This window comes from Rhinoderma darwinii (assembly GCF_050947455.1).
Source record: "Rhinoderma darwinii isolate aRhiDar2 chromosome 5 unlocalized genomic scaffold, aRhiDar2.hap1 SUPER_5_unloc_2, whole genome shotgun sequence".
NCBI classification, from domain to species: Eukaryota; Metazoa; Chordata; class Amphibia; order Anura; family Rhinodermatidae; genus Rhinoderma; species Rhinoderma darwinii.
Genome location: NW_027461776.1, coordinates 1,708,703 through 1,728,193, shown reverse-complemented (window position 1 = coordinate 1,728,193; position 19,491 = coordinate 1,708,703). Strand labels below are relative to the sequence as shown.

Genomic DNA, 19,491 nt, shown 5'->3' with positions numbered 1-19,491 from the left:
TGTAATATCCCAGTATAGAATATATCACTATATACAGTATAATACAGGGTGACAGGTGAGATAACAGGTGAGGTGTAATATCCCAGTATAGAATATATCACTATATACTGTATAATACAGGATTACAGGTGAGATAACAGGTGAGGTGTAATATCCCAGTATAGAATATATCACTATATACAGTATAATACAGGGTGACAGGTGAGATAACAGGTGAGGTGTAATATCCCAGTATAGAATATATCACTATATACAGTATAATACAGGGTGACAGGTGAGATAACAGGTGAGGTGTAATATCCCAGTATAGAATATATCACTATATACAGTATAATACAGGGTGACAGGTGAGATAACAGGTGAGGTGTAATATCCCAGTATAGAATATATCACTATATACAGTATAATACAGGATTACAGGTGAGATAACAGGTGAGGTGTAATATCCCAGTATAGAATATATCACTATATACAGTATAATACAGGATGACAGGTGAGATAACAGGAGAGATGTAATATCCCAGTATAGAATATATCACTATATACAGTATAATACAGGGTGACAGGTGAGATAACAGGTGAGGTGTAATATCCCAGTATAGAATATATCACTATATACAGTATAATACAGGGTGACAGGTGAGATAACAGGTGAGGTGTAATATCCCAGTATAGAATATATCACTATATACAGTATAATACAGGGTGACAGGTGAGGTGTAATATCCCAGTATAGAATATATTACTATATACAGTATAATACAGGATTACAGGTGAGATAACAGGTGAGGTGTAATATCCCAGTATAGAATATATCACTATATACAGTATAATACAGGATTACAGGTGAGATAACAGGTGAGGTGTAATATCCCAGTATAGAATATATCACTATATACAGTATAATACAGGGTGACAGGTGAGATAACAGGTGAGGTGTAATATCCCAGTATAGAATATATTACTATATACAGTATAATACAGGATTACAGGTGAGATAACAGGTGAGGTGTAATATCCCAGTATAGAATATATCACTATATACAGTATAATACAGGGTGACAGGAGAGGTGTAATATCCCAGTATAGAATATATCACTATATACAGTATAATACAGGGTGACAGGTGAGATAACAGGTGAGGTGTAATATCCCAGTATAGAATATATCACTATATACAGTATAATACAGGGTGACAGGTGAGATAACAGGTGAGGTGTAATATCCCAGTATAGAATATATCACTATATACAGTATAATACAGGATTACAGGTGAGATAACAGGTGAGGTGTAATATCCCAGTATAGAATATATCACTATATACAGTATAATACAGGGTGACAGGTGAGATAACAGGTGAGGTGTAATATCCCAGTATAGAATATATTACTATATACAGTATAATACAGGGTGACAGGTGAGATAACAGGTGAGGTGTAATATCCCAGTATAGAATATATCACTATATACAGTATAATACAGGGTGACAGGTGAGATAACAGGTGAGGTGTAATATCCCAGTATAGAATATATCACTATATACAGTATAATACAGGCTTACAGGTGAGATAACAGGTGAGGTGTAATATCCCAGTATAGAATATATCACTATATACAGTATAATACAGGATGACAGGTGAGATAACAGGAGAGGTGTAATATCCCAGTATAGAATATATCACTATATACAGTATAATACAGGGTGACAGGTGAGATAACAGGAGAGATGTAATATCCCAGTATAGAATATATCACTATATACAGTATAATACAGGGTGACAGGTGAGATAACAGGTGAGGTGTAATATCCCAGTATAGAATATATCACTATATACAGTATAATACAGGGTGACAGGTGAGATAACAGGTGAGGTGTAATATCCCAGTATAGAATATATCACTATATACAGTATAATACAGGGTGACAGGTGAGATAACAGGTGAGGTGTAATATTCCAGTATAGAATATATCACTATATACAGTATAATACAGGGTGACAGGTGAGATAACAGGTGAGGTGTAATATCCCAGTATAGAATATATCACTATATACAGTATAATACAGGGTGACAGGTGAGATAACAGTTGAGGTGTAATATCCCAGTATAGAATATATTACTATATACAGTATAATACAGGATTACAGGTGAGATAACAGGTGAGGTGTAATATCCCAGTATAGAATATATCACTATATACAGTATAATACAGGATTACAGGTGAGATAACAGGTGAGGTGTAATATCCCAGTATAGAATATATCACTATATACAGTATAATACAGGGTGACAGGTGAGATAACAGGTGAGGTGTAATATCCCAGTATAGAATATATTACTATATACAGTATAATACAGGATTACAGGTGAGATAACAGGTGAGGTGTAATATCCCAGTATAGAATATATCACTATATACAGTATAATACAGGGTGACAGGAGAGGTGTAATATCCGAGTATAGAATATATCACTATATACAGTATAATACAGGGTGACAGGTGAGATAACAGGTGAGGTGTAATATCCCAGTATAGAATATATCACTATATACAGTATAATACAGGGTGACAGGTGAGATAACAGGTGAGGTGTAATATCCCAGTATAGAATATATCACTATATACAGTATAATACAGGGTGACAGGTGAGATAACAGGTGAGGTGTAATATCCCAGTATAGAATATATCACTATATACAGTATAATACAGGGTGACAGGTGAGATAACAGGTGAGGTGTAATATCCCAGTATAGAATATATCACTATATACTGTATAATACAGGATTACAGGTGAGATAACAGGTGAGGTGTAATATCCCAGTATAGAATATATCACTATATACAGTATAATACAGGGTGACAGGTGAGATAACAGGTGAGGTGTAATATCCCAGTATAGAATATATCACTATATACAGTATAATACAGGGTGACAGGTGAGATAACAGGTGAGGTGTAATATCCCAGTATAGAATATATCACTATATACAGTATAATACAGGGTGACAGGTGAGATAACAGGTGAGGTGTAATATCCCAGTATAGAATATATCACTATATACAGTATAATACAGGATTACAGGTGAGATAACAGGTGAGGTGTAATATCCCAGTATAGAATATATCACTATATACAGTATAATACAGGATGACAGGTGAGATAACAGGAGAGATGTAATATCCCAGTATAGAATATATCACTATATACAGTATAATACAGGGTGACAGGTGAGATAACAGGTGAGGTGTAATATCCCAGTATAGAATATATCACTATATACAGTATAATACAGGGTGACAGGTGAGATAACAGGTGAGGTGTAATATCCCAGTATAGAATATATCACTATATACAGTATAATACAGGGTGACAGGTGAGGTGTAATATCCCAGTATAGAATATATTACTATATACAGTATAATACAGGATTACAGGTGAGATAACAGGTGAGGTGTAATATCCCAGTATAGAATATATCACTATATACAGTATAATACAGGATTACAGGTGAGGTGTAATATCCCAGTATAGAATATATCACTATATACAGTATAATACAGGGTGACAGGTGAGATAACAGGTGAGGTGTAATATCCCAGTATAGAATATATTACTATATACAGTATAATACAGGATTACAGGTGAGATAACAGGTGAGGTGTAATATCCCAGTATAGAATATATCACTATATACAGTATAATACAGGGTGACAGGAGAGGTGTAATATCCCAGTATAGAATATATCACTATATACAGTATAATACAGGGTGACAGGTGAGATAACAGGTGAGGTGTAATATCCCAGTATAGAATATATCACTATATACAGTATAATACAGGGTGACAGGTGAGATAACAGGTGAGGTGTAATATCCCAGTATAGAATATATCACTATATACAGTATAATACAGGATTACAGGTGAGATAACAGGTGAGGTGTAATATCCCAGTATAGAATATATCACTATATACAGTATAATACAGGGTGACAGGTGAGATAACAGGTGAGGTGTAATATCCCAGTATAGAATATATTACTATATACAGTATAATACAGGGTGACAGGTGAGATAACAGGTGAGGTGTAATATCCCAGTATAGAATATATCACTATATACAGTATAATACAGGGTGACAGGTGAGATAACAGGTGAGGTGTAATATCCCAGTATAGAATATATCACTATATACAGTATAATACAGGCTTACAGGTGAGATAACAGGTGAGGTGTAATATCCCAGTATAGAATATATCACTATATACAGTATAATACAGGATGACAGGTGAGATAACAGGAGAGGTGTAATATCCCAGTATAGAATATATCACTATATACAGTATAATACAGGGTGACAGGTGAGATAACAGGAGAGATGTAATATCCCAGTATAGAATATATCACTATATACAGTATAATACAGGGTGACAGGTGAGATAACAGGTGAGGTGTAATATCCCAGTATAGAATATATCACTATATACAGTATAATACAGGGTGACAGGTGAGATAACAGGTGAGGTGTAATATCCCAGTATAGAATATATCACTATATACAGTATAATACAGGGTGACAGGTGAGATAACAGGTGAGGTGTAATATTCCAGTATAGAATATATCACTATATACAGTATAATACAGGGTGACAGGTGAGATAACAGGTGAGGTGTAATATCCCAGTATAGAATATATCACTATATACAGTATAATACAGGGTGACAGGTGAGATAACAGTTGAGGTGTAATATCCCAGTATAGAATATATTACTATATACAGTATAATACAGGATTACAGGTGAGATAACAGGTGAGGTGTAATATCCCAGTATAGAATATATCACTATATACAGTATAATACAGGATTACAGGTGAGATAACAGGTGAGGTGTAATATCCCAGTATAGAATATATCACTATATACAGTATAATACAGGGTGACAGGAGAGGTGTAATATCCGAGTATAGAATATATCACTATATACAGTATAATACAGGGTGACAGGTGAGATAACAGGTGAGGTGTAATATCCCAGTATAGAATATATCACTATATACAGTATAATACAGGGTGACAGGTGAGATAACAGGTGAGGTGTAATATCCCAGTATAGAATATATCACTATATACAGTATAATACAGGATTACAGGTGAGATAACAGGTGAGGTGTAATATCCCAGTATAGAATATATCACTATATACAGTATAATACAGGGTGACAGGTGAGATAACAGGAGAGGTGTAATATACCAGTATAGAATATATCACTATATACAGTATAATACAGGGTGACAGGTGAGATAACAGGTGAGGTGTAATATACCAGTATAGAATATATCACTATATACAGTATAATACAGGGTGACAGGTGAGATAACAGGTGAGGTGTAATATCCCAGCATAGAATATATCACTATATACAGTATAATACAGGATTACAGGTGAGATAACAGGTGAGGTGTAATATCCCAGCATAGAATATATCACTATATACAGTATAATACAGGGTGACAGGTGAGATAACAGGTGAGGTGTAATATCCCAGTATAGAATATATTACTATATACAGTATAATACAGGATTACAGGTGAGATAACAGGTGAGGTGTAATATCCCAGTATAGAATATATCACTATATACAGTATAATACAGGATGACAGGTGAGATAACAGGAGAGGTGTAATATCCCAGTATAGAATATATCACTATATACAGTATAATACAGGGTGACAGGTGAGATAACAGGAGAGGTGTAATATCCCAGCATAGAATATATCACTATATACAGTATAATACAGGGTGACAGGTGAGATAACAGGTGAGGTGTAATATCCCAGTATAGAATATATCACTATATACAGTATAATACAGGATTACAGGTGAGATAACAGGTGAGGTGTAATATCCCAGTATAGAATATATCACTATATACAGTATAATACAGGGTGACAGGAGAGATAACAGGTGAGGTGTAATATCCCAGTATAGAATATATCACTATATACAGTATAATACAGGGTGACAGGAGAGATAACAGGTGAGGTGTAATATCCCAGTATAGAATATATCACTATATACAGTATAATACAGGGTGACAGGAGAGATAACAGGTGAGGTGTAATATCCCAGTATAGAATATATCACTATATACAGTATAATACAGGATGACAGGTGAGATAACAGGAGAGGTGTAATATCCCAGTATAGAATATATCACTATATACAGTATAATACAGGGTGACAGGTGAGATAACAGGTGAGGTGTAATATCCCAGTATAGAATATATCACTATATACAGTATAATACAGGGTGACAGGTGAGATAACAGGAGAGGTGTAATATCCCAGCATAGAATATATCACTATATACAGTATAATACAGGGTGACAGGTGAGATAACAGGTGAGGTGTAATATCCCAGTATAGAATATATCACTATATACAGTATAATACAGGATTACAGGTGAGATAACAGGTGAGGTGTAATATCCCAGTATAGAATATATCACTATATACAGTATAATACAGGATTACAGGTGAGATAACAGGTGAGGTGTAATATCCCAGTATAGAATATATCACTATATACAGTATAATACAGGGTGACAGGAGAGATAACAGGTGAGGTGTAATATCCCAGTATAGAATATATCACTATATACAGTATAATACAGGGTGACAGGTGAGATAACAGGTGAGGTGTAATATCCCAGTATAGAATATATCACTATATACAGTATAATACAGGGTGACAGGTGAAGTGTAATATCCCAGTATAGAATATATCACTATATACAGTATAATACAGGGTGACAGGTGAGATAACAGGAGAGGTGTAATATCCCAGTATAGAATATATCACTATATACAGTATAATACAGGGTGACAGGTGAGATAACAGGTGAGGTGTAATATCCCAGCATAGAATATATCACTATATACAGTATAATACAGGATTACAGGTGAGATAACAGGTGAGGTGTAATATACCAGTATAGAATATATCACTATATACAGTATAATACAGGGTGACAGGTGAGATAACAGGAGAGGTGTAATATCCCAGCATAGAATATATCACTATATACAGTATAATACAGGATTACAGGTGAGATAACAGGTGAGGTGTAATATCCCAGTATAAAATATATCACTATATACAGTATAATACAGGGTGACAGGTGAGATAACAGGTGAGGTGTAATATCCCAGTATAGAATATATCACTATATACAGTATAATACAGGGTGACAGGTGAAGTGTAATATCCCAGTATAGAATATATCACTATATACAGAATAATACAGGGTGACAGGTGAGATAACAGGAGAGGTGTAATATCCCAGTATAGAATATATCACTATATACAGTATAATACAGGGTGACAGGTGAGATAACAGGTGAGGTGTAATATCCCAGCATAGAATATATCACTATATACAGTATAATACAGGATTACAGGTGAGATAACAGGTGAGGTGTAATATACCAGTATAGAATATATCACTATATACAGTATAATACAGGGTGACAGGTGAGATAACAGGAGAGGTGTAATATCCCAGCATAGAATATATCAATATATACAGTATAATACAGGATTACAGGTGAGATAACAGGAGAGGTGTAATATCCCAGTATAGAATATATCACTATATACAGTATAATACAGGGTGACAGGTGAGATAACAGGTGAGGTGTAATATACCAGTATAGAATATATCACTATATACAGTATAATACAGGGTGACAGGTGAGATAACAGGTGAGGTGTAATATCCCAGTATAGAATATATCACTATATACAGTATAATACAGGGTGACAGGTGATATAACAGGTGAGGTGTAATATCCCAGTATAGAATATATCACTATATACAGTATAATACAGGATTACAGGTGAGATAACAGGAGAGGTGTAATATCCCAGCATAGAATATATCACTATATACAGTATAATACAGGGTGACAGGTGAGATAACAGGTGAGGTGTAATATCCCAGTATAGAATATATCACTATATACAGTATAATACAGGATTACAGGTGAGATAACAGGTGAGGTGTAATATCCCAGTGTAGAATATATCACTATATACAGTATAATACAGGGTGACAGGTGAGATAACAGGAGAGGTGTAATATCCCAGTATAGAATATATCACTATATACTGTATAATACAGGATTACAGGTGAGATAACAGGAGAGGTGTAATATCCCAGTATAGAATATATCACTATATACAGTATAATACAGGGTGACAGGTGAGATAACAGGTGAGGTGTAATATCCCAGTATAGAATATATCACTATATACAGTATAATACAGGGTGACAGGTGAGATAACAGGTGAGGTGTAATATCCCAGTATAGAATATATCACTATATACAGTATAATACAGGGTGACAGGTGAGATAACAGGTGAGGTGTAATATCCCAGTATAGAATATATCACTATATACAGTATAATACAGGATTACAGGTGAGATAACAGGTGAGGTGTAATATCCCAGTATAGAATATATCACTATATACAGTATAATACAGGGTGACAGGTGAGATAACAGGTGAGGTGTAATATCCCAGTATAGAATATATCACTATATACAGTATAATACAGGGTGACAGGTGAGATAACAGGTGAGGTGTAATATCCCAGTATAGAATATATCACTATATACAGTATAATACAGGGTGACAGGTGAGATAACAGGTGAGGTGTAATATCCCAGTATAGAATATATCACTATATACAGTATAATACAGGATTACAGGTGAGATAACAGGTGAGGTGTAATATCCCAGTATAGAATATATCACTATATACAGTATAATACAGGATGACAGGTGAGATAACAGGAGAGATGTAATATCCCAGTATAGAATATATCACTATATACAGTATAATACAGGGTGACAGGTGAGATAACAGGTGAGGTGTAATATCCCAGTATAGAATATATCACTATATACAGTATAATACAGGGTGACAGGTGAGATAACAGGTGAGGTGTAATATCCCAGTATAGAATATATCACTATATACAGTATAATACAGGGTGACAGGTGAGATAACAGGTGAGGTGTAATATCCCAGTATAGAATATATTACTATATACAGTATAATACAGGATTACAGGTGAGATAACAGGTGAGGTGTAATATCCCAGTATAGAATATATCACTATATACAGTATACTACAGGATTACAGGTGAGATAACAGGTGAGGTGTAATATCCCAGTATAGAATATATCACTATATACAGTATAATACAGGGTGACAGGTGAGATAACAGGTGAGGTGTAATATCCCAGTATAGAATATATCACTATATACAGTATAATACAGGGTGACAGGAGAGGTGTAATATCCCAGTATAGAATATATCACTATATACAGTATAATACAGGGTGACAGGTGAGATAACAGGTGAGGTGTAATATCCCAGTATAGAATATATCACTATATACAGTATAATACAGGGTGACAGGTGAGATAACAGGTGAGGTGTAATATCCCAGTATAGAATATATCACTATATACAGTATAATACAGGATTACAGGTGAGATAACAGGTGAGATGTAATATCCCAGTATAGAATATATCACTATATACAGTATAATACAGGGTGACAGGTGAGATAACAGGTGAGGTGTAATATCCCAGTATAGAATATATCACTATATACAGTATAATACAGGGTGACAGGTGAGATAACAGGTGAGGTGTAATATCCCAGTATAGAATATATTACTATATACAGTATAATACAGGATTACAGGTGAGATAACAGGTGAGGTGTAATATCCCAGTATAGAATATATCACTATATACAGTATAATACAGGGTGACAGGTGAGATAACAGGTGAGGTGTAATATCCCAGTATAGAATATATCACTATATACAGTATAATACAGGGTGACAGGTGAGATAACAGGTGAGGTGTAATATCCCAGTATAGAATATATCACTATATACAGTATAATACAGGCTTACAGGTGAGATAACAGGTGAGGTGTAATATCCCAGTATAGAATATATCACTATATACAGTATAATACAGGATGACAGGTGAGATAACAGGAGAGGTGTAATATCCCAGTATAGAATATATCACTATATACAGTATAATACAGGATGACAGGTGAGATAACAGGAGAGGTGTAATATCCCAGTATAGAATATATCACTATATACAGTATAATACAGGGTGACAGGTGAGATAACAGGAGAGGTGTAATATCCCAGTATAGAATATATCACTATATACAGTATAATACAGGATGACAGGTGAGATAACAGGAGAGGTGTAATATCCCAGTATAGAATATATCACTATATACAGTATAATACAGGGTGACAGGTGAGATAACAGGAGAGATGTAATATCCCAGTATAGAATATATCACTATATACAGTATAATACAGGGTGACAGGTGAGATAACAGGTGAGGTGTAATATCCCAGTATAGAATATATCACTATATACAGTATAATACAGGGTGACAGGTGAGATAACAGGTGAGGTGTAATATCCCAGTATAGAATATATCACTATATACAGTATAATACAGGGTGACAGGTGAGATAACAGGTGAGGTGTAATATTCCAGTATAGAATATATCACTATATACAGTATAATACAGGGTGACAGGTGAGATAACAGGTGAGGTGTAATATCCCAGTATAGAATATATCACTATATACAGTATAATACAGGGTGACAGGTGAGATAACAGGTGAGGTGTAATATCCCAGTATAGAATATATTACTATATACAGTATAATACAGGATTACAGGTGAGATAACAGGTGAGGTGTAATATCCCAGTATAGAATATATCACTATATACAGTATAATACAGGATTACAGGTGAGATAACAGGTGAGGTGTAATATCCCAGTATAGAATATATCACTATATACAGTATAATACAGGGTGACAGGTGAGATAACAGGTGAGGTGTAATATCCCAGTATAGAATATATTACTATATACAGTATAATACAGGATTACAGGTGAGATAACAGGTGAGGTGTAATATCCCAGTATAGAATATATCACTATATACAGTATAATACAGGGTGACAGGAGAGGTGTAATATCCCAGTATAGAATATATCACTATATACAGTATAATACAGGGTGACAGATGAGATAACAGGTGAGGTGTAATATCCCAGTATAGAATATATCACTATATACAGTATAATACAGGGTGACAGGTGAGATAACAGGTGAGGTGTAATATCCCAGTATAGAATATATCACTATATACAGTATAATACAGGATTACAGGTGAGATAACAGGTGAGGTGTAATATCCCAGTATAGAATATATCACTATATACAGTATAATACAGGGTGACAGGTGAGATAACAGGTGAGGTGTAATATCCCAGTATAGAATATATTACTATATACAGTATAATACAGGATTACAGGTGAGATAACAGGTGAGGTGTAATATCCCAGTATAGAATATATCACTATATACAGTATAATACAGGATGACAGGTGAGATAACAGGAGAGGTGTAATATCCCAGTATAGAATATATCACTATATACAGTATAATACAGGGTGACAGGTGAGATAACAGGAGAGGTGTAATATCCCAGTATAGAATATATCACTATATACAGTATAATACAGGGTGACAGGAGAGGTGTAATATCCCAGTATAGAATATATCACTATATACAGTATAATACAGGGTGACAGGAGAGGTGTAATATCCCAGTATAGAATATATCACTATATACAGTATAATACAGGGTGACAGGTGAGATAACAGGTGAGGTGTAATATCCCAGCATAGAATATATCACTATATACAGTATAATACAGGGTGACAGGTGAGATAACAGGTGAGGTGTAATATCCCAGTATAGAATATATCACTATATACAGTATAATACAGGATTACAGGTGAGATAACAGGTGAGGTGTAATATCCCAGTATAGAATATATCACTATATACAGTATAATACAGGGTGACAGGTGAGATAACAGGAGAGGTGTAATATCCCAGTATAGAATATATCACTATATACAGTATAATACAGGGTGGCAGGTGAGGTAACAGGTGAGGTATAATTCCCCCAGTATACAGTGTAATATAAGATCACAGGTGAGGTATAATTCCCCAGTGTACAGCAGGGTCAGAGGTAATACAGTATAATAAAGGGTGATAGGTGAGATAACAGATGATGATAGTCAGGATGTGTCTATACTTTATTGTTGCTTCTGTCTCCACAGTTGGATGCTAATGATGTGCAGCCGATATTTGATGAGCAGGAGGGGGTTGATGAATATAATGAGATGCCGATGCCGGTATAAGTGTATCCCTGTCCCTTGGATAACATGGTCATAACCAGAACAGCGTGCAGCCTCTACATGGCAGACTCACATATGGAATTTCAATCTCCCTGCAATCAAACATAGAAGCAATATCAGGAGCAGGAAGTGTTGTGCTCCTCGTGGGAGGGGCATACAGTAGATTCCGTTCTGCAGAGGCGGAGCTGTCCTGGATGCATCTGTTTATTTAGATACAGACAATAAACTTGCCAGTGACATCTGTTAGAGACATTACTGTTACATTTAGTTATATTGGACTCCTGTTGTTGTAGGGTGAAGCACGCCACAGTCCCTGGATATTATTTGCTGCCAGCACTCGGCCTCAGCTGGAAGTTTCTGTTCTGTACATTACTGCAGTAAGAATACAGTGCTCCAATGAGCTGCCTCCACACGTACGGGGACAGTGGAATATATTAGCAGCAGGATCAGTATAAAGGTGGTCAGTATTATTACACAGATGTGACACCCAATATCAGAGCTCCATACTGCGCCCACCGACCATTATTCTGCCTCAGAAACTGTGGTTACCACAAGAAAGCAGCAAGTTACCCCGGATAAAGACGCCGGGCAACTACTGAGATCCTCAGACCTTTCTCCCCGAGGTCTCATGCGCTTTAGAATGTATTACTTAGTTTGACAATCGCAGATCCGCGTGTTCCTTAATTTTGCATTACCCCAATTCTAAATGTCGGTTTTATCTGTCATAGAAGGAAACTGTTCAAATTGTGAAGTCGTTGTATACAGTAGAAGTATATAACCAAAAATAGCAAATAAAAATATCCATGTCTGACAAAGGCAATTATATGTGTAGACAAAAGTACTATTATTAAATCATGCCGGGGGGTGTACTAGATAACATTATACAGTGTAGCAGTGTGAGGTACTAGATATCATTATACAGTGTAGCAGTGTGAGGTACTAGATATCATTATACAGTGTAGTGTGAGGTACTAGATATCATTATACAGTGTAGCAGTGTGAGGTACTAGATATCATTATACAGTGTAGTGTGAGGTACTAGATATCATTATACAGTGTAGTGTGAGGTACTAGATATCATTATACAGTGTAGTGTGAGGCACTAGATATCATTATACAGTGTAGTGTGAGGTACTAGATATCATTATACAGTATAGTGTGAGGTACTAGATATCATTATACAGTGTAGTGTGAGGTACTAGATATCATTATACAGTATAGTGTGAGGTACTAGATATCATTATACAGTATAGTGTGAGGTACTAGATATCATTATACAGTGTAGTGTGAGGTACTAGATATCATTATACAGTGTAGTGTGAGGTACTAGATATCATTATACAGTGCAGTGTGAGGTACTAGATATCATTATACAGTGTAGTGTGAGGTACTAGATATCATTATACAGTGTAGTGTGAGGTACTAGATATCATTATACAGTGTAGTGTGAGGTACTAGATATCATTATACAGTGCAGTGTGAGGTACTAGATATCATTATACAGTATAGTGTGAGGTACTAGATATCATTATACAGTGCAGTGTGAGGTACTAGATATCATTATACAGTGTAGTGTGAGGTACTAGATATCATTATACGGTGTAGTGTGAGGTACTAGATATCATCATACAGTGTAGTGTTAGGTACTAGATATCATTATACAGTGTAGTGTGAGGTACTAGATATCATTATACAGTGTAGTGTGAGGTACTAGATATCATTATACAGTGTAGTGTGAGGTACTAGATATCATTATACAGTGTAGTGTGAGGTACTAGATATCATTATACAGTGTAGCAGTGTGAGGTACTAGATATCATTATACAGTGTAGTGTGAGGTACTAGATATCATTATACAGTGTAGTGTGAGGTACTAGATATCATTATACAGTGTAGTGTGAGGTACTAGATATCATTATACAGTGTAGTGTGAGGTACTAGATATCATTATACAGTGTAGTGTGAGGTACTAGATATCATTATACAGTGTAGTGTGAGGTACTAGATATCATTATACAGTGTAGTGTGAGGTACTAGATATCATTATACAGTGCAGTGTGAGGTACTAGATATCATTATACAGTGCAGTGTGAGGTACTAGATATCATTATACAGTGTAGTGTGAGGTACTAGATATCATTATACAGTGTAGTGTGAGGTACTAGATATCATTATACAGTGCAGTGTGAGGTACTAGATATCATTATACAGTGCAGTGTGAGGTACTAGATATCATTATACAGTGTAGTGTGAGGTACTAGATATCATTATACAGCGTAGTGTGAGGTACTAGATATCATTATACAGTGTAGCAGTGTGAGGTACTAGATATCATTATACAGTGTAGTGTGAGGTACTAGATATCATTATACGGTGTAGTGTGAGGTACTAGATATCATTATACAGTGTAGTGTGAGGTACTAGATATCATTATACAGTGTAGTGTGAGGTACTAGATATCATTATACAGTGCAGTGTGAGGTACTAGATATCATTATACAGTGTAGTGTGAGGTACTAGATATCATTATACAGTGCAGTGTGAGGTACTAGATATCATTATACAGTGCAGTGTGAGGTACTAGATATCATTATACAGTGTAGTGTGAGGTACTAGATATCATTATACAGTGCAGTGTGAGGTACTAGATATCATTATACAGTGTAGTGTGAGGTACTAGATATCACTATGCAGTGTAGTGTGAGGTACTAGATATCATTATACAGTGTAGTGTGAGGTACTAGATATCATTATACAGTGTAGTGTGAGGTACTAGATATCATTATACAGTGTAGTGTGAGGTACTAGATATCATTATACAGTGTAGTGTGAGGTACTAGATATCATTATACAGTGTAGCAGTGTGAGGTACTAGATATCATTATACAGTGTAGTGTGAGGTACTAGATATCATTATACAGTGTAGTGTGAGGTACTAGATATCATTATACAGCGTAGTGTGAGGTACTAGATATCATCATACAGTGTAGTGTGAAGTACTAGATATCATTATACAGTAGCAGTGTGAGGTACTAGATATCATTATACAGTGTAGTGTGAGGTACTAGATATCATTATACAGTGTAGTGTGAGGTACTAGATATCATTATACAGTGTAGTGTGAGGTACTAGATATCATTATACAGTGTAGTGTGAGGTACTAGATATCATTATACAGTGCAGTGTGAGGTACTAGATATCATTATACAGTGTAGTGTGAGGTACTAGATATCATTATACAGTGCAGTGTGAGGTACTAGATATCATTATACAGTGTAGTGTGAGGTACTAGATATCATTATACAGTGTAGTGTGAGGTACTAGATATCATTATACAGTGTAGTGTGAGGTACTAGATATCATTATACAGTGTAGTGTGAGGTACTAGATATCATTATACAGTGCGAGGTACTAGATATCATTATACAGTGTAGCAGTGTGAGGTACTAGATATCATTATACAGTGTAGTGTGAGGTACTAGATATCATTATACAGTGTAGTGTGAGGTACTAGATATCATTATACAGTGCAGTGTGAGGTACTAGATATCATTATACAGTGCAGTGTGAGGTACTAGATATCATTATAAGGTGTAGTGTGAGGTACTAGATATCATTATACAGTGTAGCAGTGTGAGGTACTAGATATCATTATACAGTGTAGTGTGAGGTACTAGATATCATTATACAGTGTAGTGTGAGGTACTAGATATCATTATAAGGTGTAGTGTGAGGTACTAGATATCATTATACAGTGTAGTGTGAAGTACTAGATATCATTATACAGTGTAGTGTGAGGTACTAGATATCATTATACAGTGTAGTGTGAAGTACTAGATATCATTATACAGTGCAGTGTGAGGTACTAGATATCATTATACAGTGTAGTGTGAGGTACTAAATATCATTATACAGTGTAGTGTGAGGTACTAGATATCATCATACAGTGTAGTGTGAGGTACTAGATATCATTATACAGTGTACTGTGAGGTACTAGATATCATTATACAGCGTAGTGTGAGGTACTAGATATCATTATACAGTGCAGTGTGAGGTACTAGATATCATTATACAGTGTAGTGTGAGGTACTAGATATCATTATACAGTGTAGTGTGAGGTACTAGATATCATTATACAGTGTAGTGTGAGGTACTAGATATCATTATACAGTATAGTGTGAGGTACTAGATATCATTATACAGTGTAGTGTGAGGCACTAGATATCATCATACAGTGTAGTGTGAGGTACTAGATATCATTATACAGTGCAGTGTGAGGTACTAGATATCATTATACAGTCTAGTGTGAGGTACTAGATATCATTATACAGTGTAGTGTGAGGTACTAGATATCATTATACAGTATAGTGTGAGGTACTAGATATCATTATACAGTGCAGTGTGAGGTACTAGATATCATTATACCATGTAGCAGTTTGAGGTACTAGATATCATTATACAGTGTAGTGTGAGGTACTAGATATCATTATACAGTGTAGTGTGAAGTACTAGATATCATTATACAGTGTAGTGTGAAGTACTAGATATCATTATACAGTGTAGTGTGAGGTACTAGATATCATTATACAGTGTAGTGTGAGGTACTAGATATCATTATACGGTGTAGTGTGAAGTACTAGATATCATTATACAGTGTAGTGTGAGGTACTAGATATCATTATACGGTGTAGTGTGAGGTACTAGATATCATTATACAGTGTAGTGTGAGGTACTAGATATCATTATACAGTATAGTGTGAGGTACTAGATATCATTATACAGTGTAGCAGTGTGAGGTACTAGATATCATTATACAGTGTAGTGTGAGGTATTAGATATCATTATACAGTGTAGTGTGAGGTACTAGATATCATACAGTGTAGCAGTGTGAGGTACTAGATATCATTATACAGTGGAGTGTGAGGTACTAGATATCATTATACAGTGTAGCAGTGTGAGGTACTAGATATCATTATACTGTGGAGTGTGAGGTACTAGATATCATTATACAGTGCAGTGTGAGGTACTAGATATCATTATACAGTGTAGTGTGAGGTACTAGATATCATTATACAGTGTAGTGTGAGGTACTAGATATCATTATACAGTGTAGTGTGAGGTACTAGATATCATTATACAGTGTAGTGTGATGTACTAGATAACATTATACAGTGTAGTGTGAGGTACTAGATATCATTATACAGTGCAGTGTGAAGTACTAGATATCATTATACAGTGTAGTGTGAGGTACTAGATATCATTATACAGTGTAGTGTGAGGTACTAGATATCATTATACAGTGTAGTGTGAGGTACTAGATATCATTATACAGTGCAGTGTGAGGTACTAGATATCATTATACAGCGTAGTGTGAGGTACTAGATATCATTATACAGTGTAGTGTGAGGTACTAGATATCATTATACAGTGTAGTGTGAGGTACTAGATATCATTATACAGTGTAGTGTGAGGTACTAGATATCATTATACAGTGTAGTGTGAGGTACTAGATATCATTATACAGTGTAGTGTGATGTACTAGATAACATTATACAGTGTAGTGTGAGGTACTAGATATCATTATACAGTGTAGTGTGAGGTACTAGATATCATCATACAGTGTAGTGTGAGGTACTAGATATCATTATACAGTGTAGTGTGAGGTACTAGATATCATTATACAGTGTAGTGTGAGGTACTAGATATCATTATACAGTGTAGTGTGAGGTACTAGATATCATTATACAGTGTAGCAGTGCGAGGTACTAGATATCATTATACAGTGTAGTGTGAGGTACTAGATATCATTATACGGTGTAGTGTGAGGTACTAGATATCATTATACAGTGCAGTGTGAGGTACTAGATATCATTATACAGTGTAGTGTGAGGTACTAGATATCATTATACAGTGTAGTGTGAAGTACTAGATATCATTATACAGTGCAGTGTGAGGTACTAGATATCATTATACAGTGTAGTGTGAGGTACTAGATATCATTATACAGTGTAGTGTGAGGTACTAGATATCATTATACAGTGTAGTGTGAGGTACTAGATATCATTATACAGTGCAGTGTGAGGTACTAGATATCATTATACAGCGTAGTGTGAGGTACTAGATATCATTATACAGTGTAGTGTGAGGTACTAGATATCATTATACAGTGTAGTGTGAGGCACTAGATATCATTATACAGTGGAGCAGTGTGAGGTACTAGATATCATTATACGGTGTAGTGTGAGGTACTAGATATCATTATACGGTGTAGTGTGAGGTACTAGATATCATTATACAGTGTAGTGTGAGGTACTAGATATCATTATACAGTGCAGTGTGAGGTACTAGATATCATTATACAGTGTAGTGTGAAGTACTAGATATCATTATACAGTGTAGTGTGAAGTACTAGATATCATTATACAGTGCAGTGTGAGGTACTAGATATCATTATACAGCGTAGTGTGAGGTACTAGATATCATTATACAGTGTAGTGTGAGGTACTAGATATCATTATACAGCGTAGTGTGAGGTACTAGATATCATTATACAGTGTAGTGTGAGGTACTAGATAACATTATACAGTGTAGCAGTGTGAGGTACTAGATATCATTATACAGTGTAGCAGTGTGAGGTACTAGATATCATTATACAGTGCAGTGTGAGGTACTAGATATCATTATACAGTGTAGTGTGAGGTACTAGATATCATTATACAGTGCAGTGTGAGGTACTAGATATCATTATACAGTGTAGTGTGAGGTACTAGATATCATTATACAGTGTAGTGTGAGGTACTAGATATCATTATACAGTATAGTGTGAGGTACTAGATATCATTATACAGTGTAGCAGTGTGAGGTACTAGATATCATTATACAGTGTAGTGTGAGGTATTAGATATCATTATACAGTGTAGTGTGAGGTACTAGATATCATACAGTGTAGCAGTGTGAGGTACTAGATATCATTATACAGTGGAGTGTGAGGTACTAGATATCATTATACAGTATAGTGTGAGGTACTAGATATCATTATACAGTGTAGCAGTGTGAGGTACTAGATATCATTATACTGTGGAGTGTGAGGTACTAGATATCATTATACAGTGCAGTGTGAGGTACTAGATATCATTAT

The 19,491-nt window shown here is 35.2% G+C and overlaps 1 protein-coding gene across 1 annotated transcript in view; it reads left to right on the top strand.

Moving 5' to 3' along the window:
• SLC4A2 (solute carrier family 4 member 2) overlaps positions 1-13,159 on the top strand; it is a 181,675-nt gene extending 168,516 nt beyond the window's left edge. Inside the window, exon 22 of the mRNA XM_075847551.1 lies at positions 12,276-13,159. Coding sequence (XP_075703666.1) covers positions 12,276-12,356 — 81 coding nt within the window. The 3' untranslated portion in view covers positions 12,357-13,159. The remainder of the gene's footprint in view (positions 1-12,275) is intronic.
• The last annotated feature ends 6,332 nt before the right edge of the window (positions 13,160-19,491 follow it).